This window comes from the organism of the source record quoted next (genome assembly GCF_019968985.1).
Source record: "MAG: Porospora cf. gigantea B chromosome Unknown PgB_NODE_328_length_22101_cov_163.276, whole genome shotgun sequence".
In the NCBI taxonomy this organism is placed as follows: Eukaryota; Apicomplexa; class Conoidasida; order Eugregarinorida; family Porosporidae; genus Porospora; species Porospora cf. gigantea B.
Genome location: NW_027178933.1, coordinates 1 through 22,101, shown reverse-complemented (window position 1 = coordinate 22,101; position 22,101 = coordinate 1). Strand labels below are relative to the sequence as shown.

Genomic DNA, 22,101 nt, shown 5'->3' with positions numbered 1-22,101 from the left:
AACTGTTTCAACAACTGTTTCAACAACTGTTTCAACAACTGTTTCAACAACTGTTTCAACAACTGTTGCCGTGTTACGACTTTTTCATCCTTCAGACGTTAGATTTACAATCCTTTTCGATGCTTACTTTAGAATTTCTCGTTTATGATCAAAAATATCAATGAACAATCCCAGCCAGGCAAGGTATTGAGAATTTCTAATCATTCGAGATCTCGTTCGTTAACGGAACTAGAAATGGACCATCTCTTCTTTGATTCGTGTCTCTCTCTGAAAATGGGATTGCGCTTCATGCGTATTAAAAGAACGTATTGGCACCATTTGCATTGCTGTGCCGTTTAAATCAGAATTTATGTCTCTGCATCCCGGGCTTATACAGCTTGTGCGTGAAGAGTTCGATTTGAAGCTCGGAAGTAGGATTCTGCAGAACTTCGGAGATCTGGGTCATGGGGGTCAAATATGGCACGGCTCATTCCCAGCCAACCACAGTGCACGCCGTTTTGTGCACGCAGTGCACAACACTCGAGTTTTGGCCGACATCACCAAAGTTCCCGCAATATACGCTGATTCGGTGGCCTTTCTAATGTGGCTGCTTTGTGGAGTGGTTGCAGAAAAGCCAGGTCAGTATCAGTTTTTATCTTCTGTGTCCGGTTAGAGTGATTGATCGACCTGCAAGACTCGTAATTATTTCCCAGTTGACCGCAAATTCCAACACCAAATTCAAGTGGCCACCACCAATTTGTGCGAGTCTGTCTTTCTCTGTCTGGATCAGACCAACAGTCGTTTGAAGGAGTACTACTTGTCGACGGTCGTAAGCCTTATCCGCCGAAAGAAACTGATGGCGCCCGCTGTCACGCGCATCCGGCTTCTCCTTCTGACTTATGTTCCCGCCGATAGATTGTACGAGCGTCAACTGTCCTACGCCCCCCGACCAGCTCTCCCCACCGACTGGTTTCGACAGGCGTTTCCCGAGGGCGACGTGGAGCATGAGATGTCTATGATGGAGTTGGTACTTATTTCTGTTGTCTACTTAGTTTATTCTTTTCTTTCCCTGTTGCCTTTTCGATCCACCCTTCACGTTTCGCAGCGGCCCTACTCCCAGTCGCGTCCACCAAGTAGCGCGAGCCTACTCCGCGATAGACGCTGTCATTCGCTGTTGCTTCGGTGTTAGTCCGTGTGTTTTCGGTTCCACTGGAACTGGATTTGCGCACAAAACAAGTGACGTGGACGTGCTGGTCAGCCTGCCGGCCGCTACAATGGAAGAGCTCTTAACTGAGAGACATAACTATCTCTCTAACGGATTTGAAGAGATCAATCCTTATCCTCCCACCTTCCTTGCGAAGAAGGGCGAGTTCCATGGGAAATGGTTCAGAAATAAATACAAATCATCTGACTTTACCAATGAGGTGAGTATCATTTGAGTAGAGGTTACCTGTCATCCCGTTTCAGACCGGTTCCTTCCTTTCTGCAGTATGGGCTGAGAGGCAGCTGGCCCTCGCAGTCCACGTTTCATTCGGCTGGGGTGTCGAGGTTGTCGAGACAGCTCGCGTCCCTATCCTTCGAATTCGGGGCGCCGTGGACCAGAACGGCAGGCCCATGGAGCTGCCGAAGGAGCATCAGTTCGACACTAGCTTTCCTACGATGTTCGACTACCAGCAGTCCCGTAGGCACCAGCCCGCCAGTGATGAGGATGAGGACGTCCGAGAGGAGGGTCCAGACGTGAGCGCACCTCGGCGAGCCGAGTTGATGAAGGAGCTTATTTCCTTACTCACTGGTAAGCGAGTTTCGTGCCGTTGTCGGTGGCATCATGTTTTCCAGCTCGTATTACGCGCCCTGCTGGTGAATACCATGCGTCGCTGGACTGCAGCTGTGGTAATTGCCAGCTTTACAGCAAGTGGTCGGATCCTGAATTCCTGACCGGAATACAAAATTGGAATCCCTGTGCGAAGACCACAGAAGGGCCAAAGTAAGGCGAATTGATCAACAAACTTCACATATCTTATGTATTGCAGGACCACCCTGTCTGGGAAGACGCCTTTCGATCCCCGGCACATCCAAGGAACTTTCGAGGCCAATATAGTGGAGTTCGATGTCACGTTCAACCGGGATGTCGGTCTGTTCAACACTCGGTTGATGCGGACATACGCCTCTGTTGACGAACGGGTTCGGCTGGCCGTCAAGTGGCTAAAAGCCTGCGTCAAGAAGAGGGGCGTCAGCGACAGCTACCGGTGAGTGGATGTGGTTTGCCTTCCTCATAATGCTTCTCCAGTGGCACCTTCAGTGGCTACCACTGGCTGATTTTCTTCGTGTCCCTGATGCAGCGCACCCTCATTCGTGTTCCCTACCCAACTCCTTGTACAAGCCGTTTCTTGGGGCAACTGATACCTGAAGTGAATGGGGACGCGCTTGAGTTCTACGCACCGGTTCTTCCTAATATGCAGTTAGAAACGCTGAAGAAGGTGGGGGGGCTTTCGGATAAACGGATGTCATGTCTTTCAGATTTACAACTGCGATCGGCTCGAGACGGACGGACACGTTGTTTCGTTCTTCCATCCCCTATTCGGTTCAAACCGCGCGGTCTCGCATGCAGCAGACGTTGGCAGATGGGGTACGTGCCGTAGACGACTTCCCAAAACACTGCCCATAGGTTTTTTGAAATCTTGGCCGGAGGAATGGAGGAGCGACCACCCATACCTCTACTGTCTTACACTACTATGCCGTCCCCTAACCTTCCCAACCAGTTTCGTACGCACCGCTCGGCTAAATAGTGCCCCGTATCCTGGATCGTGTCACGGTATGGAGCTGGAGCCAAGTGAATTGGCGAAAAAGACGGAACAGATTGCTCAGCGAATTGGCATTGGCCCAGACTATCAGAAGGCCGTGAAGTACGCCGACCAACAGGCTGCAAATCGCACCGCGGAAGAGTTTCAGCGGAACTGGGTGGTCTGTCGGAATTCAGCGGGAGGTGTCTTGTCTGAGAATGAATTCTCGGCGTCCGATCTGATTCAGTCTTTTGCCCGCTTCACCACTCGCCACCTGAGGTATATGAGCGACGCTGTGACAATTGACAGCACCCCGTTCTACATGGCTAGGAAGACAGACTATTTCGAATTACAGAGATCGTTGTTGGCGCGACCTGATCTTGGGATTCCCGCACCTTTGGTCGTCGGTGGAAACTGCTTTCGTCCTGCTGTGATGTCTCCAGAGAAGTGCTCGTGCACTCAGGAGCTGCAGACGCTGTGGCTGCAGAGGCAACACTTGTACTCAAACGGTATTCACCTCCTCTTGACGGATCCATTCGAGCGAGATAGGTTTATCAGTGAGGATATATCCGTAGCATTTTCTTTTTCTGTCATCACACAATGTCCAGCACCAACCAAGAAGACGAGTTTCACGGAGATTATCCGCACATTGACGGAAGTGTACTGCGCTCTCTGCCTCTCGGACCCGAGCCAGCTCCCTGACAAATTTGGCGCACTGCTTAGAGACGAGGGCCCAGATAACAGCGAGTTCCTTCCGTTGGTAGACCACACGCTTCAGCAGTTTCAAGCGCCGCGTTTTGAAGACAAAATGACGGATGAATCTCGTCCACGCCGCCCTGGCCGCAAGCGGCAGATGAGTTATTCTTAGCTACTCCAAATTCTTCTGGCACACGTGCACGCTCTCGTGGTTGAAAAACATCGCTGCCGTACCGCAAAAACCGCTGTGAGTGATAACTAGCTGGTCCATGAGCAGCAGCAGATACCATTCAGTCAGTAGGCTGCTCCATGCAACTTGCTGCCGTTCAGCTGTCGATTGGCCGACGTTGTGGAGTAGTTTGTAGTCGGGAATGGAGTGAGGTACAATTCTGTCGTTTTCCTTCAATAGATCACGCAGTTCGCCGTGGTCGGACATAAATAGGCCCAGCCCCTCTGCCTTGTCCAGGCATCTTTGGACTGCTCCCTTCGTGGGAGAATTGCGTTTATCGTCCCGTTGAAGCAAATTCGACGTAGTATCCCCTGTGCGGTAATGCAGAGCGAATAACCCTCGCTGAAGTGCAGGTCGGAGGATTTCTCCCAACTGGTCAAATTTCTGGCGGGTGTCAACCTCAGACATTATCGCCTCAGGTGGAAGACTGAAGAGTCTGAGCAAAGCTTGCGAGAGTGAAAGTCCCTCGTGGAAACTCCTGGTCCACGGGCTGAATCGCAGGACTTCGGATATTCCGGTACACAGAGGTGTCACAACGCGGAGCCTGTCCTGCAACTGCCAGGTGCTCATCAGGCTGTTCAACGTTTTCTGGTAAACGCTGTAGTACCCGTCAGGTTGCCACGTCGGATCCAGATGGTCGACCAAGAAGATACTTCTGCAGATGGTCCTCTCCAGCTGAGTGCGCAGGATGTCGGTGGGACTCAACAGTCGAAACCATACGTCCGCTTGTCGTTTCGCACTCATCCAGGTGAGCTCGCCGCCATGTAGACGAGCGGCCAACGACTGTCCCTTGACGGCCGTTGCGACGATTATGGGCTTGGGGAGGTCGCTAACGTAACCTGACAGCAGTGAGACCGTGGCTTGTTTCGATGAAATCCGAGTGATGCGGGGAGTTTCGTCAATGATGGTAACGTTGCCGATTTTCTGCCGTCCGGTGTTGAAGGACCATTTCAGTTGCTGGTATGCATCATAGTCCGCAGCCGAAAGACTGTAGGGTTGCATCGGAACGGGCATCCGGCCTCCCCACGTCGCTGCCGAGTCATGTCTGGTTGTGGGGCGGACAGCCGTAATATTCCACATGACATCTCTTGGCGAGAAGAATCGTTGCAGCAAGTTGCGCTCGCTATCCATTAGAAATGCCCTGTGGTTAGCAAGGCAGGCCTCGAATGTCACATACATTCCACCCAGCGTATCTCCCCAGCCTCCATGGTTGGTTAGTCGCCAGATGCACGCGCGGTCGGCTGATTGGAAGTACTTCACTCACTCACCACTCGAAAGTTCAAGCTCTCCTGTGGGGAGTTCTGGAAATCGCTTGTCGAGTGGGTATCTGGAGTCTAACCTCGATTGAGGTGGCGGAAATGAGACCTTCTCAGCATACACTCGAAGGGCGAAAGGCAGTCCGCCGTGCTTCCGCACTGAGGCCGTGATAATCAGACTTAAGATTGAGACGCACATGACAGTTGTAAACAGGGTAGACAACTGCACGACGCATACGACCAATCGTCCTTGAGGCATCAGTTTGAGTTTGAGTTTTTGGTGGGGTGTCTTTGGGGTGAAAAAAAAGAGATGCTCTAAGTTGTAAGACGTTGACTGCAAATAGATGCTCTTCTTCATCCAAACTGACGTACAGTTAAAAGAAAGCATCCTGTGGGGAGTTCTGGAAATCGCTTGTCGAGTGGGTATCTGGAGTCTAACCTCGATTGAGGTGGCGGAAATGAGACCTTCTCAGCATACACTCGAAGGGCGAAAGGCAGTCCGCCGTGCTTCCGCACTGAGGCCGTGATAATCAGACTTAAGATTGAGACGCACATGACAGTTGTAAACAGGGTAGACAACTGCACGACGCATACGACCAATCGTCCTTGAGGCATCAGTTTGAGTTTGAGTTTTTGGTGGGGTGTCTTTGGGGTGAAAAAAAAGAGATGCTCTAAGTTGTAAGACGTTGACTGCAAATAGATGCTCTTCTTCATCCAAACTGACGTACAGTTAAAAGAAAGCACACAGCTTTAATACGATGCTTGGGACTCATCTCGCTAGAGAAGGCGCTAATAACACGCTAGGAGCCATAACTCTCTGGTTAATAAAACGGCAGAGGTTGCCTGCTGGAAGCATCAACATTCGATGGCACTCCAACCTTAACGAATTCTATCTGCAGTGACCTGGGGGACAACAAAGCTGAGCGGTGGGTCAACGATGCGTCGGCTGATGTAGGTGTTCCCTCTCTGACAAACTCAGACGGGGAAGGCGCCTTCTTTGCCGCCTCGGCGTAGGTGAAATCGGCCAGATGCGTTCCTCGACTTTCGAAGACTACTTCGTCCCTGTGTAGTCGGGGAGACTTCCCGCCTGAACGCATCAAGGAGCTGTTCACCACGCTGCTGTATCTGTATTGGGTTGACACCAGAGTCTCACCGTTCGAGTTGATCTAAGACGTCGTGATCCACATCATTGATATCCACCAGAGCTACGTCCACATCGCCGCACAAGTAGTGGTCCTCAGTCAGCAAACTTGTCTCCAGTACCTCACCTCCAAAGGCGTCTGGGTAGGCGAACTCAGCCATTGGCCGTGACCTCAAGGTATTCCTTCCACCGTATTCCGAAATGTACTCCTCTGTTCGACGCTTCAGGGCTTCAGATTCAGATACCGAACAAGTTACTAGAGGGCTGAGCACGAGATTCCCCTCAGTTCCAGATTGAGTGGCGTCCATCCATCTTTCAGTAGGCCCTGAACCTCGATGTCTTGAGAAAGGTTCCTCAGCTGGAACGCAGTAGTCAGGTCGAGAGGCGTCGCAGCTGACTTCAGAACTCCGCGGAGAGTCCATGGAGCCGGAGCACGTCGGGATCTGCAAATCGTAAGTCGGGTTTGGCCGCGAACCTACCAGGTTATTTCTCTCGCAAGCGGAGACTTCGGAGAGCTCCACACTGTCGATGGCGGAGTGGTCGGCCATAAAAATAAATAAATTCTTGCTGTTGACAATATCACTGCAGCGAGACCCAAATACAGAAAAATGGCACGGGAAGCATTTCCGTACCAGCTGACGGTTCGGGACCTGTGCATGGAGGACAACCTGCTGGTGGTTCTGCCCACCAACGCTGGGAAGACATTTTGTGCATCCCTTGTAGTGCGCGAGTACCTAGTTGACCCCACCCACGCCCATAAAATATGCGTCTTCCTCGCGCCGACGACACTACTAACGCAGCAGCAGGCGGGGAAGGTTACTGAGGACCTCACATTGCATCTAGGCCTGGATCCGGTTGAGTATCGCGTGTTGACTAGCGAGGAGTCTGAGATGGATCCTTACTTATCGGTAGACTGGCGTATTCCTTCCACCTGGGCGGAGCTCTTCACTGGTCTGGTGGAGTCCACTAGCGAGGTGCCTGCAACCAAGACTGTCAAGAGAAGACTTCTCTCATTTTTCCGTACAGATGACGGTGAAGACGGTGAAGCGGAGGAAACGGAGGAAACGGATGAAACGGAGGAGGAAACCGACACAATCCATACTTTGTACCCGCGGCTGTTCTTCATGACACCTGAACGATTCCTAAACTATCTCGTCAACGGCATGCTTACAATGGCTAACGTCAGCCTACTGGTCATCGATGAAGCGCACCACGCTATCAGCGAGGGGACCTCGGTATGCAAGGTGATTCTGGAGGACTACTACTCTCGCACAAAGTTGGCGGAGGCTGTGAAGCCTGAACTGATTGAGGCAATACGAGAAAGAGGTCCTGCAGCTATGTCTGTGCTGAACGCTAGGCTTCCTCGGCTCATGGGACTAACAGCCTCACCGTTCAAGGATTCCATCCGTTCCATTTGTCGAGACACCCGCCACCATGCCCTGCACAGACTGCAACAGATGTGCAACCTGTTCGACTCTTCCGTCATCGTCAAGGGAATCGCAGAGACGCGTGGGTATCCTGGATAGTCGACACAGACCAGCAGGTGGTAGAACGGACCGCTATCTACGTTCAGTACAAGCACGCGGTTTTCTGGCTTCACCTATTGAATAGGTTTGTTTTTAAACCGTTGCTTCTTCTGTTGGAACATCGTCTTGAAGATGACTTCCAGAATCAATCTCAGGCGTATGATGAGCTAGTCGAAGCAGTAAACGCACAGTTGGCCGCTCAAGTGGCCCCGCTGCCGAAAGGTACAATCAGCTGGCGTATCGTGGCTGCCGATAGTTTGGCCGTGGCTGCACGTTTTGCATCGAAGCGCGCTGATCTGTTGAGTGGGTTGAGACAGGCGCTCCATGGCTGTCGCGATGGTGTGTGGCTGGCGAAACAGAAGCTGATGTCACGAAATCAAATTCAGATGTGCGAAGCAACTATGATCAGCTTAGGTATGGCCGGATTCCTGGCCCTCGTGTCTACCATGCTCTCCGACGTGATCCACCAGCGGAAGGAGCTGAGAGGCATGCAGATCATCAGAGATGAAGATCTGACACCGGTAAGCTCCACCTCCGCCACGGTGCTCGAGAGAACAGCAGGCCTAACGCTGGTGGTCCTCCTCGTTCACGACATGCTCGCGGATGTACCTCTTGTGCGTGAGCTGTGGGTGCAGACTAGGAGCTCCGACAGTCACGACGCCGGCAGTCTGATGATATCCAACAAGTTCCACGTCCTGGTACAGACCCTGAAAGCTTTCCCCTGCAGAGACTACCACGTCCCTGCACCCGTGGAGACGGTCCCACCAGCGGAACCGGAGGCTCCGATCTCCCCAGACGCCTCACCTCTCTTGTTCCACGAGCGACAAGACTTCGGAGGCCGAGAGTCCGACAGCGAAGCGTCCTCTCTGTATCCAGACGAAGCCTCAGACGCCGAGTTGCCAGTTTTCAGGTCTGAGAAGACGCATGGTCAGGCGCAAACCTCCACCTGGGACACTGGCCTTCACCATATGCTGCTGGTCACTCGCCAAGACGAACCCCTCGTTTGGTGGAAGGACCAGCTTCAGCCCGCTCATCAGGCCCCCTACGCGATCAGCGGGAGCTGCCACATCAAAAGCCTGATCTTCTGTCGCACACGACGCTCTGCACAGCTCCTTTCTTTCCTTCTGACAGCGCACAGGGTGCTGAAGTCTGATTGGGTAGTTGCCGGCAGCGATCTTCCGAGGCGAGGGCGCTGGGATATCATGACCCGCTTCCGCTTGCCCACTGCATCGGCCATAGGCATCCATTGTTTAGTAGCGACTAGCGTGGCGGAGGAAGGAATCGACATTCCTGACTGCAATCTGGTGATCCGTTTTGACGGGGTGTCCACTTTGAAGGAGCACATTCAGTCGAGAGGGCGCGCTCGCATGCCGGATTCTCACTACGTGATAATGGCAGCCAGGGACAGCAGCGAAGCCAGCCTTATGCCGCTGTTCGGGTTCGCTGAGCGTAATCTCGTCTTCGCAGGGCACAGGATGGCCAGCCTTAACGCCGACAAGAACAGGGCATTCGAACGCCTAAAGAAAGCGGTCTATAGTCAGGACACTCTATCAAATCGTAATCGGATGGCGCTGCGAACGCCAGCCACGTACCTACCTGTGAACTACGCCTGGCCCACCTTTCTTCGTGTCCTGAGTCTGCTCTTGCGATCTCGACAGTCCTTGGACGACCCCGTGGCGGAACAGGCGTTCACAGAGCACGTTCTACTTTCTCACCGGCCGCTCATGGAGATTAGTGAGGACGCTATGGAGCTTCGAGTCGTCCCGCCTCTTATCGGGTACCGCCGGGAGAAGCTTGGAGACACCAGTGGTCTTACACTCGATCCTATATATGTTCAGCTGAACCAGTACAACATCCGGAAGCGGGCTAAGAAGAACTACCTGGCCTACTTTGCCATGGACCAATTATACAAGGGCCAGGTGCTGAACGACCACCTGCTCCCTCCGTTGCCTGACAGAATGGCGCCCTATAGGCGTGCTGCTTGTCGCGTTCGAGGTGCGCAGGGCTTGCCGTTGGTTAACCGTTTTGTTCCTCTGTTCATGTCCAATCACCCAATCCAATGGGAACGGTGGTTTCAGTTACCACCTTTTGCTGCGCTGTCGGATGTCCGTATGCCCGGTGTGTCGCGCTGCAGCATCCCTCGACCCCGATGCCGATGGCGGTCTGTGAGGCCGCAGGTTAAAGCAGACGGCATTCTCACCCCTACAGAGCTGTGTATGCACAGGCAGGAGTTCATCGTGAGCAGGTGGGATTCTGATGTGCTGCTATCTGGCGGGCTGCTCGGATTGTGGCGCCTGTTCTATTCCGCCGATGGCAAACCGCCAACTGTGGTCCTTAACATTCTACGATTGATGGCTGATAGAGACCATGAGATGGCTCAAACCGTCCTGCAATATCCTATCGACGGCTCACACGTTGACGAGACCCTACGGGAAGTCCGTCTGCGCGAGTTTGAATCGTGGAAGCAGGCCATGGTGGTGGCCGATTATCTGCAGTCATGCGAGGACTCGGAACTTCACCAAGTCCTTGAAGGCGTGGCCTCGTCCATGCTGAACCACATTACGGACACATCTCTGGATATGGGTCTCTGTTCGTCGATGCCCAATGAAGCCACCATCGAGCACCACCTGATCTACTGCCTCACCACTATAAGGCAGCTTACAGCCCACCCATTCAATGTGGTGCAGCCTTTGTGCCTTTTGTTCCCGGGTCCTCTCGAGGTGCCCCTACGGCGTTTGGGCCAAACGTCCACAAAGCATCTAATGGTTTTGCGTGTAGCTTTCGAGAGACGAGTAGCGCTTTCTCCGGCTAAGCTGGCGGTTATTCGCTCGTTCGAACGCCGAACTGAGGCGCTGGCTGCCATTCATCTTTTCAACGGGGCCGGGGAGGGCGGATTCAAAGCCTACTGTCCGTTAACAGTGGGCTCCGAAGGACAGCTAACGTTGGACTTCGACTACATGATCAATCATGCTCAGTTCAAGCTGTTCGACCTCTCAGGCAGAAGCGCTAAGCGTAAAGGAGAGCAGTTACCCTTGGCTCCGCCTCTTGTAAGAATTGCTTCCCTCGTGGAGGCGCTTCCCCTCTTGATACTCTCCGACGGCGCGTCCCACCATGCGCTCACTAACGATAGGGTCGAGCTATGGCCCGTGTCAGGATCTTGTGGCGGGGAAATACCCCTCAGGGAGGTTGTCGTTGAGGACGTTCGGGAGGCGCGAGACGCCCCTGCCTTTCCGCATGAGACGTGGTTGACAACAGCCGCCCTAGCGGCTTTCCACAAAGACCTGTTTGGTTGGTGCAACCTCTATCAAGACTATTTTGCGGGTACAGTCTCTCCTGAGGCGGCCGCCTGCGAGTTGCTTCTCGCTCGTGCAGCTTTCGAGTTGTTACGAATGCGTAGAGGTGAGAGGCCCTTGCTACGATCTCTTCAGCGGCAAGCCTATCACTTTTACCGGTGGGATGGTTTCGTGAACTCCCCTGCTTCATCCTTTTATATGCATTCCGGCATGAGTCTGGTGGAACATTATAAACAGGACTTCCACTATGCCGACTCCGCGCTGGCGACAGCAAAGCACCATTGGTTGGTGAAGGGAGTAAAACGTAGGCAAGGGAATAGAGCCTTCTTGCTGCCAGAGCCCTACGTTACACGGGACGACGACCTTCAGATTCCAAACTTCTGCCATTTGACATCCGTTACCGAAAGTATTTTCGTCCAAGCCTCCCACTTCCTGGCCACGTTCTTCGAGCTGGAGCACCACGGTGCAGCAGTCGACGTCACGAAGCGACTCAGCGTGTGCATGGGCGCTGTCCTGGTGCGAGCTGAATTGGACCTCGTACCCGACGCCTACGTCATGGAGCTGCACGCACTCGCCGATCGAATTTTCGCTGATTGGGGAGCACTACCAGCTGATTTTGACCTGCTGGCTACACTGCTGGGGTTGCCTCTCGGAGCGTTGGGCACCGCATCTCGGCAGGAACATGTTAATTTAGCGTACGTTCTGAACGGTATCGCCGGAGGAGATTCGCTGTCCCAGTCCGACTATGACGTGCTATCACCTTTTCTGGGAAAGGATCGTGGCACTTCAGTGTATGCCCCGTTTTCACTGGTGGAACTTTCCCTGACAGCTCCGGCCTCGCGCCTGCCCTCCGAGGTGATTTTGACTGAGCTGGATCTATACTGCGACGCCAAGTCTGTCTACGATCAGTGTGCAGACAGTGACAGGCAGCCAGACAGACACGGATTTTACTACGAAAGGAACAGCGAACGCCTGGAGTTTCTTGGAGATTCCGTTTTGAAGTACCTCGCTGCGCTTTGGGCATTCTTCCACTACGAATCGGGCGACGAGGGCGTACTGTCATCCCGCTCAGACGTCCTGAAGGCGAACAGAAGCCTGCAAGCAGCCGCCGTCATGACCGAGTTGAGGAACAGTGTTCGTGGTCGGCCTTATGCACTAAGCACAGGATCCGTCGGAGCCCTTCACCTATCTGATTTGAGGCGGACTCCGATGTCACTTAAACAGCAGGCTGACGTGGTGGAGGCTCTCATCGCTTCCGTTTACCTGGGAAACTGGCGATCTTCTGAGGATTTCCCCGGCATTCTGGACGCGTTGGTATCTTCTGGCGAGGTCGTACGCGGGCGGAGGCGGTTCGACATGGTGAAGGGTGGCACTCCCGCCGCGCAGGAGTTTGGGTCTGCTATTGGAGATCACAATGGGCACCTTCTCGCTTTGTGCGACCTGAAGGGTGAGGACTTCGAAGGAGCGGGGTGGAACCACGTCACCAGCCTGGGCAGTGTCTCGCTTGACCCGTTCCAACCAGTGCCCCCGAGTCCGTACTGCGGGCAGCTCTACGGAAGCCCTTCTGGGGTGTTTGCGGCAGGTGCCTTCCTTGACGCCTTCGTTATCTACGGCCAAGATCGAGACAGCACACCGGAGAAATCGGCCGAAAGCGTAACCGAGAACAATATGCACCAGGAGTCTGAACGAATTGCACTCCGCGAGCTTCACACCAAACCATTGTGTCCCATTCTGCTTTGCATTCGACAATTCTCGATGAAGGTCATTGACGGCTCCTACGAGCCGCCAGACTTCATAAAATCTCACCGCTACTGGAGACATCTCTCCAGGCTGCGACAACCACCATTGTCCGTCCGAGCTGCGCCCAAGCCCATCGTGACGGATGAGCAGATCGCGAACCTGTGGTACGGCAAGGGTTACCGTCCTCCTCGGACGACGTTGGCTTTTTACATGCGGGCCCGCATCCATCGCAGCCGCTCAAGTGCAGATTCGTACGAACGACTGGAGTTCCTCGGGGACTCAGCGCTGTCGGCTCTTCTTGTGGAGTGGCTGTACTCAAGATTCCCAGGCCTATCCGAAGGAGACCTTTCGCGAATGAAGTCCTTGTTGCAGTCGAATCGGTACCTGGCTTGCAAAATTTTACGCCGGTTGAATGACTTCGACCCTTCGATCTCCGCCTGGCACGTGAGTCATCATGGGAGAATCGACACAGATGCTCTGGCACGTGGAGGGGGCTCTGCCGGTTGAGCGTCGACACCAACTGGAGGCGTTGCAGTCGCAGATTCTACAGACCTCCCCTGAATCGGACATTGAGTTCTGTTGGAGGGAACAGATGAAGAAGGAGCAATCCAAGTATGCGAGCAGCCAGGAGACAGAGGAAGACGACCACGGAGAGCTCTCGAAGGCCCTCGGAGCCAAGTGGGTTGCAGATCTGTACGAAGCCTTGATTGGCGCCACGCTGCTTGAGGCAGGATTTGACTTGAGGGCTGTCTGGGCCGTGATAGCCAAGGACATTGCACCATTCGAGGACGTACTACGTGTGATGTCAACTGAGGAGACGTTCATGCTCTCAGTGTCAGCGCAGAAGGCCCGCGAGGAGAAGCAGAGCAGGATTGCCGCAGAAAGCGGTGAGCTTGATGCTTTTTAAGAACGAAAGGAAACCGTTTTAATGTCTAATGTCATGGACTGGTGGGGATAATATCACGCTTTAACGTTGCGGGCAGGATATCCCCTTGTTGACAGGGGAAATCCCTTCGTAGAGGGGTCTACAACAAATCGTCCAGTCGAACCTCCTCACTTTCCGGTTCCTCAAACGAGGGTCTATCGGGTGTAGGAGAGTATCTACTGGGCCCAGACATACTGTACATCCTCACTGTGTTGCCAAGCCCAACAGCAAACCCCGCGACTGGACTGACTCCCATTGCGGTAAGATCGCGTAGTGGACCCACCTGGCTCAGTTCGGACCCAGTGGCAGCGTCGTGGAAGGTGACAGATGACGCTCGGGTAGCGGATGCGACAGCCATGACAACTGTGTTTTGGTCAATCAACCTGAGCCGAGAGTAGATTGCGGTGCTGTCAGACGTTACAACCGGTGACGAGAAGGAGAACGGCAAGACCTGGCCCATCCGGGTCTCAATGACTCGGCCGACACCATCTAACCCACCAGTCAATACCGAATAGGAATCCGACACCTCCAGAGACGTGACTGGTTCCCCGCCGTGAGTACCCTTAAGGTCGTTTACCAGTGAGGATGATCGCCCGTCAAAGAACTTCACGGTGCCGTCCTGACCTCCCGTTATCAGCAGGGACCCGTCGGAAGCCGAGGCCATGCAGAGCACCTTTCCAGAGTGAGCACTCTCATTGAACGTGACTGAGTAACAACGCCCATGGCCCAGGTCCAGCAGGTTAACACAGCCAAAAGAGTCGTTAGTGACACCGTAGTACGCGTGACTACCGGAAGGGTGAGGTAGTAAACAGGTGACAGGACCAGCTTCTTGCATGTCGTGCAGGGTGGCGGGGAAGCCTGAAGTTTCCGAACTGAGCATTGAAACAGTGCCAGCTGCCGTAGACGCCAGACACGCGTGAGCAGACAGCAGCCGAATGTCAGTGACAGTCGTGCCTAGGTCGACGCTGCGAACTGGGTTGTGAGCAGACCGCGTCGATTGCATCTTCACGGTGCCATCAGCATGGCCGCTGACAGCTACATCGTGCCAGGTGTCCACGCACGTCACGCTCGCCTTGTGCAGCCAGGAGCACTCCTGCAGGTCTCGGGAGGCCAGAACACCCAGGTCGGGGCCGGGGCAAGTCAGAGGCACCCAGGGAGTCGTGGTAGGAGATATAGTTGAAACGTGAACAAGCCCTGTGTAATGATCATACAGAGTCTTTAGAAACCGCTGAGGGTACTTTCTGTTGTCGACCGGTTCACCGAGCCAATCCTTGACCTGCTCTGACAGGCAGCCGCCGAAGTCCATTCCTGCACTAATCCGGAATTCAGTGCGGTGCTTTGGTTACAAGTGAATTAGAACGTATTGGGCAGGCTAACGTCAAATAAGAATGCGGTTCCTGTTTGCACTGTGTTGCGTGGTACAGGCGTGTTCCGAAAGAGCGGCAGCAATCCGCCTTAGAACCCACGGCTTTGCCTTGGTCTGCGACTGGCGCGTGTCCCCTTCCTGCCCCTTCCTGGTGGCGCTCAACGCAGTCGATGCCTGGAGCTCCGTCCTGGCGGCAAAGGGACACCTGTACAGAGAAATGCAGTACAACGCTGCAGTGAAGGAGCAGCTCCAGGTTTCGGGATGCTACGATTGCGGTGACGGGTGGAGAGCATTGGATTTTACCCGAGACTCGGTAAGAACCGGTGACTCAGGCAGCTGCCTCGAAATTGAAAACCTCGTCTCGGGATCCGGGTTCGTTCAAGTGGCGTTGGAGGGTGCGGAGTCCTGTGAGCTGCACGTATTCGGCGACGTGTCCAGCCTCCCTACCGCTTTAGAAGCCCTTCGAGGCACTGGCGGTACGCTTCGCTACCACTTCACGATGCTTCGTGCGGAAGTGACCCCTGAACCTGAATGGGTTAGCCTCGAGACCTTCCAGGAGGATTACACCGGCGGAACCATGTCAGGTCCCTTCGACTCCTTGAACGAGATCGTGGAAGAGGCATGGCGGCTCAGACGGACAAGTGGTTTGCAGGGACACCCATCAGGTCCGTATCCGGAATTCGCTGCGGTTGGGGTGAAAAACCTCGGAGCCGCATTAGTCCGCGACGTGTCGGAGAGTTTAGAGCGGGTGATCTCAGCTCTTCGACTTGGAATCCACCTCGGTCCTGTAACGGAAAATTTCACTCTGCCGCGATACAATCCGAAAACCTTCAAACGGTTATTCACATCCAAGGGCAACAAGGACGCGTTGGACACGCGTCGTCTTCTGAAGTCAGACGCGGCAGACTTTCTGCAACAGGCTCTGCTGATGCAACAGGTCCTGCCGACTGACTATCCCTTCTTGAACTTCTCGTTGATCACCTCGGACGTGACCCATGCGCTCCGATTACGAGGCGATGTACAGAGATTACCCGCTTCTCTGGCAGTCAGTTTCACAGAACCGTTGGGTTCTGCATTGAATGCGGTCCTGGCGAAGGTCCCAAATTCCGAGGTGGTGGACGTTTTGGACCGCTTAGCTCACGAGACAGCGGGTGGCGTGGCCAGGCTCCAACATGTGTACGGCTCCCGCAACCTCCAGCCACCTGTCACCTCATTCCCGACTCCACTGGTGTTTCTAAACGGTGTGCAGATTGACATGGAGGACGAGCAGCAGTTACAAGCGGCTATTAACCAAGAGAACCAGACATTCCTAGAGTGGTTGCTGTCTAGACCGCCAGAGTCCGACTTACTGGTAGGTTGGATGACCCATCTGTGCTCCATGACGGAGTGCACAGATCAGCTGTGGGCTGACAGTTCCTTGCTGGTCACGCCGACGCACGCGAGGTTCACTCCTCGCCTCTCACTGGGCTGCTGGCGGGCCCTGGCTAACACGGGTCCGGTAGCTCCAACTGCCGCCACGGCTGGGGCTCTTGCAGACGTGAGCGGTTCGCCCGTGGTCGCCGGAAACATACCGCTGGCATGTTTCAAGTCGCGCCTGGTGCCGTACTTGGCGTTGGATACGTGTGACATGGTGGCGATAGGAGGGTTGCCGTTCCCTGTGACGGACTCGCTTCGAGATTTGGGAGGCTATCTGCGTTTTCTGCTGTCACATGCGCGCAAGGCAGGCGCCGTCCTCCTCTCAGATCTACTGGGCCCAACTTTTTTTGTGGGGCCTGAGATGTCTGCGGAGTCCATTCCATCAAAGGCCCGTGGCTTGACGGTGTATGTTGCCGCCAACCCGCTCTCTGTCGTGGGGCAGCAGCTTCTGCTGGGTCTGGATGCCCTTCAACGGTCGTCGGATTTTCAGGTGACCGTAAGTCCTCTACTGCCGCCGTCTCCTGAGAATGCCGCTCTGAGAGTCGGTTTGAAGTTGGGCGTCACCGCTAACGACATAAGATTGGGCATCAGAGCCGCGAATGTCGACACCAGAACCCTGTGAGGTTATCATTCTTCACAACACAGCCCGCTAGTCTCGTTCGACGGGCCGCCAACCACGGCGCAGTGGTCTCTACATGGGCCTGCCCCCAGCAACACGCTGACGACTGCGATCCGTCTTCACGTGCTAGACGCGCGCCTAGAACCGAATCACGACGTGGCCATCCTGCTGCCGAACGTCGGGTACGTTCTCAGTCTGTCCGATCCTGGCCCTAGAATGCTATGTGCCGATCCCGGCGTCACGCTATCTCCAGGCAGAGAAATCGCAGGGAAGTGGTGCTCTCTGGTACCCGGAGGACTACGAAGAGGACCTTCGCTTCGCGCCGAAACCGCCGTCAAACTCTCGGCTTCGCGACTCTGGAATCGGTTGAAGGTGGCATTGGCGCCTCGAGACAGAACTGTCAACGTGTTCATGGTCGTGATGGGACCCACCTTTGAACGATTAGCCAAGGTTACACTGGCTTCTGTGAGGGCCACGACTACGCGACCTATACGCGTTTGGTTGATTGAAGATCTTTTAACTGAACGAGGTGCTCGGGATTTCAAACGACTTGGCCGAGTCCTCCCGTCCTTCCAAGTGGAGTTGGTCTCGCTGCCTTGGCCCGAGGCCCTGCCACCGCAGACAGCAGCCAACAGGGTCGCCTGGGCGTACAAGATATTGTTTCTCGATCTGATTACTCCGTTAGATGTTGGGCGGATTATTTATCTGGATTCTGATCAGCTCGTGCGAGGTGACCTGGGTGAGCTGGTAGACTTCAACCTTGACGGCGCCCCCTATGGGTTCCCTCCTTTCTGCCGGGACAAGCCGGAGATGAGCTCCTACCGTTTCTGGGAGACCGGTTTCTGGAAACAACATCTTGGATCCCTCACGTACCACATCAGTGCTCTCTTTGTTGTCGACTTGGAGACCTTTAAACGTATGGGAGTCGGAAACCTGCTTCGCGAAACATACCTGCAGCTAGCTCGCGACCCCTTGTCTCTCAGCAATCTGGACCAAGATTTGCCGAACTACATCCAGAAGCAAGCTCCGATCGCGACCCTGCCTGTGGAGTGGCTGTGGTGTGCTACCTGGTGCTCAGATGAGACCAAGCTGGCCGCTAAGGTGTGGGATCTGTGCAGCTCCCCTGTCCAAGCGACCTCTAAGCTTGAACAGGCGCAGGAAATGGATGGATGGCTGGATCTGGAGCGCGGCCTGGCTGGGAAGGCGAGGGATGAGCTGTAATCATTAGAACGAAGCATTTTAGAACATTGTCGCAGCTGACGAAATTGTTGAAATAATGACGGGGTTCTTGACTCTTTGCGTAACGGCATTGGCATTGATTGCTGACAGCCTATCTTACCGAGAGGTACGGCCAGAAGAACGCACAGACGTCATAGGCATGTTCAATGAGCAACGCAAAGCGTGAGCCAGATCTACCTCACGAACCCAGGTACGGATTGAAACCTGTTCGTTGGAGCGAATCCATAGCCCAGAGCATTCTGGCCCTTGACATACAATGGTGCTCTAGTTTCACGCCCTCGCAATTAATTACCAGCGAGGCTTGCGATGAGCCTTGCGAGCACTGGTTCGTTATGCTTGATGACCGACCAGCTACGGCTTTGGCTAATCCCTCAACCTACGACCCCACATTACCAACCTTTGACAAAGATACAATCGAACCCCCAGAATACAGGACTCTGCTTCAGAATTCGATGGACGCACTTCCTCAGATGTGGAACTGCCCCATGAATGGAGGTCGCAACTCCGTACTGGAAGAAGGACGGGTGCTTGACAGCTGGCGCACATTTATGAGTCAAGAAGTCGAAATACTAGGATGTGTTGCGTATTCTGGTTGTGAGGCGGAGTTCGAGCACGTGCATCAGTATTTGTACTGCGGTGCGCCTGGTCACCCTAAAATCCGCATGCGGCCATTTTCGGCGAACAGGTGTCAGTACTTCCCCTTCACGAAGTTTCAATCTACGACCTGGAAGTGCGAGTCCTATAACACACGACTGAATCCGATAAAACGGTTGCACACTGCTCCTCTTATTGGGAGGAACGCGTCCATGACCCACTGCTTGGCGGAGTGTGTCCGCCACAAGGACAATGGATGTCGGTAGGGGCTACTCACCATGTGGTGGTTTTAGTCTCATGTTCTCCAGCCGCGTCACTCTCGATTCCGAAGGTTGCTGGCTGTCTTCTACTTCTGACGAGACCGAAACTAACGCTGATTCAATGGTGGCCGATTTGGACTGCTACCTAGGCTATAGTGAGTCTTCATTACTCTATTCAGTTTCTAATATGACTCAGACTACCTGGAGCGGCTTCCCCGTACTCCACAGGCAAGGTGCGACATGGTTGGTTATCGTATAGAAGGAACTCTCGTCGCAGCAATCAACGTGGAAACTGAGAACGATGGCGCTTCCCTGTTCTGCGCTAACGAGTGTATGATTAGCAGAAAGGCAGGTTGCCGTTTCTTCCAACATTATTACAACCCGTCTACGAGGCAAAGGAGCTGCCGGCTCTTCAATCAATTGGAACGGTGAGGCTTGCTGACTGACAAGTCGAAATAGTAAAGTCATTCATTTGTCGTAGGTATGTTCCAGATGACCTGTACACTTCTGGAGACGCTTCGTGCTATCATCCGACAGAATACTCCGAGCCCGATCTAAAATTCCCACCTGACCACGTCAAGTGTGAACTCCGCGGCCAGCTTTTGCCCTATGACAGAAAGTGAGAGGGATTTATTTGATTTTTCGTATGTTAAATTGCTTACTGTTTTCCAGCCCCGTCGTCGTTCGCTCGAACACTCCCTACGAATGCGCGGTGTCCTGCAAGACCCACCCAGGGTGCAACGCATTCAGCTTTAAAGACACGGGTGAGTGCATGCTCACCAACGGCCTGGGAGCCATTCTGCTTGATGACAAATCATCTATGAGGGGTAAAATGTCCTGCTACTTTTCCGAGGAATATAGGTGGGTCGTGCTCCGCAGCCAGTTTTGCAAATTTGCAAAGGCATTTCTTAGTCTCACTCCAGCGACGATATGATCCCTCAGGACCCACATGCAGGACAGGTGATCCGAGGTTTGCGCATCAAGAGTGGACTGGTGCAACGACTGTCTGGTCTGACGCTGGATGAGTGTATTTATGCCTGCTACGGCGCGTGGAGAACTCTGGGCTGCCGGTTCGTCAACTACGACGTCGACTGTGAGCTGCTATCGAGCGATCAGGAAATGGTAGAGGACCACTTCAATATCATCGGGCCTATGTCGACTTTGTTCCCCTTCGAATATCGGGACAGAACCTCGTCCCCTCAAGGTCGATGTGTCAAGTCGGACTTCGGAATAGTAGGAGGCGACAAGTTCCGTGTGACATCTCTGGAAAAGTGCGCAGCTACGTGTAAAGGGCGACACGAGAATTTGTTGCAGCCGTGCTAGTGAGAGGATAGTCAAGCTCGCTGATATTCAGCTTAATCATTTAATTATTATATTAATGTACTAACTTCTTTTCTAGCTACGCCACTTTTGATGGTTCCTTCTGCTATCTCCACATATCGGGATCGCCTTCCACCAGTCCAGGGAACTCGTTTATAGACGCCTCTTGTTGGTCACCAGAAACCTATGTGCAACCAGAGAGACGGTGCATCATGAACGGTAAGAACAGCATGGCTGCTCTTGTGGACGTATTGGCGCCTAGCCTAGAGGTTTGCCTCGAGATTTGCACGCAACAGCTTGATCAGGGGTGCCGAGCTGTTAGCTTTGGCAGCGAGATATGCTCTCTTTATCACGATTGTTTGGGTCTGGTGGAAACTCCCGACACCCAATCCGTAGGTGAGGTTGAACGGCTCCGCTCATGTGCAGAAATGAAGTGCTGGTTCGCGGAGATCGACCTCCACCCCTCGTCTGTCGCTGCGTGCACCACCCCCAATGTCGAAGTTGACGGCCATGCTTTCAAAAGTACTCACACCCCCACCTTTTTGTACTGCGCTCGGAGCTGCGCCGCGAACGCGAAATGTGCGGCGTTCACATTCAAAAAGGACGCGACAAGGTGCACATTCCACGGAAAGACAAGCGTAAAACCCCTGTTGAACGCCATCGTGGGACATGCCGAATGCTTCCGTCGCCTGTACCCAAAAGAGTGGCCATTTCTGGATCCGGTCGATCAAGGGAGCGTGTTGATCGCCTCTCTGGTTATCGGAATTCTCGTGTTGTGTTCTGCTCTATTTGCTGGCATCGCTTTGTTGATTCGTGAACGCCGCAAAGCAAAGAAGCAGAGGGAACTGGAACAGGCAGAGATGGCCGACTATCACAGCGAGAAGCGATGACATTCTATTTTATTTGCTATCCGTGTCCGAATCGCTCCAAATACACCGCATCCGTTACAACCGCGAACTCTCTTTGCAGATTGCAAGGAGTGTGCGAATGTGGGGTAGTAGTTTCTTGGAGTTTTCATCCACTGTTCAAACAAATCATTGATCAGTTATTTCTGTTTCTGCACGGAATCGAGCTAGTGACTCCTCGGACAGCCAATGGAAACGTCATCATTAAACCCCCCTACATAATAGTCAGACCTTATATAGGAAGAGGTTCGTAATCTGCATTGGCGGAGCCTACAGAATGAGCTGGGTTCTTCCGGTGTCATCCCGTCACCTCCCTAAGCCGAATGCTAACCTCTTTGGTGATATATGGCATTTGATCGATAAGAGCGTGGTGTGGGGTAGTAGTTTCATTAGCATATTTCTTAGAGCTTTCGTTCTCTTTTCACACAAAGATCAGTTATTTCTGTATCTGCACGGAATCGAGCTAGTGACTCCTCGGACAGCCAATGGAAACGTCATCATTAAACCCCAACAACCCTACATAATAGTCAGACCTTATATAGGAAGAGGTTCGTAATCTGCATTGGCGGAGCCTACAGAATGAGCTGGGTTCTTCCGGTGTCATCCCGTCACCTCCCAAATGCAGCTGTGCGGATTTGACTTGCTCTGAGAGAGAAGTCAGCCAGAGCAGCCGCCTCCAAAGTATTCACCAGATAAAACGAGACGACCTCACTGAGCCACCTAGCTGGCTGGTGATGAAACATCGTAGACAATCAGACCTTGTATAGGAAGAGGTTCGTAATCTGCATTGGCGGAGCCTACAGAATGAGCTGGGTTC

At 53.6% G+C, this 22,101-nt stretch overlaps 8 protein-coding genes across 16 annotated transcripts; 5 read left to right on the top strand and 3 right to left on the bottom strand.

The window, feature by feature from the left end:
* Nucleotides 1-349: 349 nt before the first annotated feature.
* On the top strand, nucleotides 350-1,914 carry KVP17_002239 (uncharacterized protein; the record flags this gene model as incomplete). Its single annotated transcript, XM_068518311.1, has 4 exons — nucleotides 350-617; nucleotides 693-1,006; nucleotides 1,032-1,403; nucleotides 1,447-1,914. 4 exons carry the CDS (start codon nucleotides 350-352, stop codon nucleotides 1,912-1,914), a joined length of 1,422 nt encoding a protein of 473 aa, XP_068375345.1.
* An 84-nt stretch (nucleotides 1,915-1,998) lies between these two features.
* KVP17_002241 (uncharacterized protein) lies at nucleotides 1,999-3,627 on the top strand (the record flags this gene model as incomplete). Its single annotated transcript, XM_068518314.1, has 3 exons — nucleotides 1,999-2,225; nucleotides 2,267-2,456; nucleotides 2,497-3,627. The coding sequence occupies 3 exons, from the start codon at nucleotides 1,999-2,001 to the stop codon at nucleotides 3,625-3,627; spliced, it is 1,548 nt and encodes a 515-aa protein (XP_068375348.1).
* Nucleotides 3,628-5,199, bottom strand: KVP17_002236 (uncharacterized protein; the record flags this gene model as incomplete). 2 transcript variants are annotated; one of them, XM_068518305.1, is made up of 2 exons in its annotated part: nucleotides 3,628-4,925; nucleotides 4,953-5,199. In XM_068518305.1, the coding sequence occupies 2 exons, from the start codon at nucleotides 5,197-5,199 to the stop codon at nucleotides 3,628-3,630; spliced, it is 1,545 nt and encodes a 514-aa protein (XP_068375339.1). The 2 variants fall into 2 exon arrangements, with proteins under 2 accessions (XP_068375339.1, XP_068375338.1); XM_068518304.1 differs by lacking the exon at nucleotides 4,953-5,199 and having other exon boundaries at nucleotides 3,628-4,863.
* A 562-nt stretch (nucleotides 5,200-5,761) lies between these two features.
* Nucleotides 5,762-6,629, bottom strand: KVP17_002240 (uncharacterized protein; the record flags this gene model as incomplete). Of its 2 annotated transcripts, XM_068518313.1 has the most annotated exons (2): nucleotides 5,762-6,065; nucleotides 6,094-6,629. In XM_068518313.1, the coding sequence occupies 2 exons, from the start codon at nucleotides 6,627-6,629 to the stop codon at nucleotides 5,762-5,764; spliced, it is 840 nt and encodes a 279-aa protein (XP_068375347.1). The 2 variants fall into 2 exon arrangements, with proteins under 2 accessions (XP_068375347.1, XP_068375346.1); XM_068518312.1 differs by lacking the exon at nucleotides 5,762-6,065 and having other exon boundaries at nucleotides 6,090-6,629.
* Nucleotides 6,630-6,689: 60 nt separating this feature from the next.
* On the top strand, nucleotides 6,690-13,547 carry KVP17_002237 (uncharacterized protein; the record flags this gene model as incomplete). 4 transcript variants are annotated; one of them, XM_068518307.1, is made up of 3 exons in its annotated part: nucleotides 6,690-7,590; nucleotides 7,617-13,084; nucleotides 13,113-13,547. In XM_068518307.1, 3 exons carry the CDS (start codon nucleotides 6,690-6,692, stop codon nucleotides 13,545-13,547), a joined length of 6,804 nt encoding a protein of 2,267 aa, XP_068375341.1. The 4 variants fall into 4 exon arrangements, with proteins under 4 accessions (XP_068375341.1, XP_068375342.1, XP_068375343.1 ...); XM_068518308.1 differs by lacking the exons at nucleotides 7,617-13,084; nucleotides 13,113-13,547 and having other exon boundaries at nucleotides 6,690-7,607; XM_068518309.1 differs by lacking the exon at nucleotides 6,690-7,590 and having other exon boundaries at nucleotides 7,994-13,147.
* Nucleotides 13,548-13,665: 118 nt separating this feature from the next.
* KVP17_002238 (uncharacterized protein) lies at nucleotides 13,666-14,871 on the bottom strand (the record flags this gene model as incomplete). Its single annotated transcript, XM_068518310.1, has 1 exon — nucleotides 13,666-14,871. The coding sequence occupies one exon, from the start codon at nucleotides 14,869-14,871 to the stop codon at nucleotides 13,666-13,668; it is 1,206 nt and encodes a 401-aa protein (XP_068375344.1).
* An 82-nt stretch (nucleotides 14,872-14,953) lies between these two features.
* On the top strand, nucleotides 14,954-18,187 carry KVP17_002242 (uncharacterized protein; the record flags this gene model as incomplete). Its single annotated transcript, XM_068518315.1, has 2 exons — nucleotides 14,954-16,965; nucleotides 16,993-18,187. 2 exons carry the CDS (start codon nucleotides 14,954-14,956, stop codon nucleotides 18,185-18,187), a joined length of 3,207 nt encoding a protein of 1,068 aa, XP_068375349.1.
* A 55-nt stretch (nucleotides 18,188-18,242) lies between these two features.
* On the top strand, nucleotides 18,243-21,269 carry KVP17_002243 (uncharacterized protein; the record flags this gene model as incomplete). 4 transcript variants are annotated; one of them, XM_068518317.1, is made up of 7 exons in its annotated part: nucleotides 18,243-18,367; nucleotides 18,396-19,061; nucleotides 19,093-19,214; nucleotides 19,256-19,487; nucleotides 19,541-19,678; nucleotides 19,732-19,920; nucleotides 19,983-20,382. In XM_068518317.1, the coding sequence occupies 7 exons, from the start codon at nucleotides 18,243-18,245 to the stop codon at nucleotides 20,380-20,382; spliced, it is 1,872 nt and encodes a 623-aa protein (XP_068375351.1). The 4 variants fall into 4 exon arrangements, with proteins under 4 accessions (XP_068375351.1, XP_068375352.1, XP_068375353.1 ...); XM_068518319.1 differs by lacking the exons at nucleotides 18,243-18,367; nucleotides 18,396-19,061; nucleotides 19,093-19,214; ... (1 more) ...; nucleotides 19,541-19,678; nucleotides 19,732-19,920 and adding an exon at nucleotides 20,459-21,269 and having other exon boundaries at nucleotides 19,990-20,381; XM_068518318.1 differs by lacking the exons at nucleotides 19,093-19,214; nucleotides 19,256-19,487; nucleotides 19,541-19,678; nucleotides 19,732-19,920; nucleotides 19,983-20,382 and having other exon boundaries at nucleotides 18,352-19,065.
* Nucleotides 21,270-22,101: the final 832 nt, after the last annotated feature.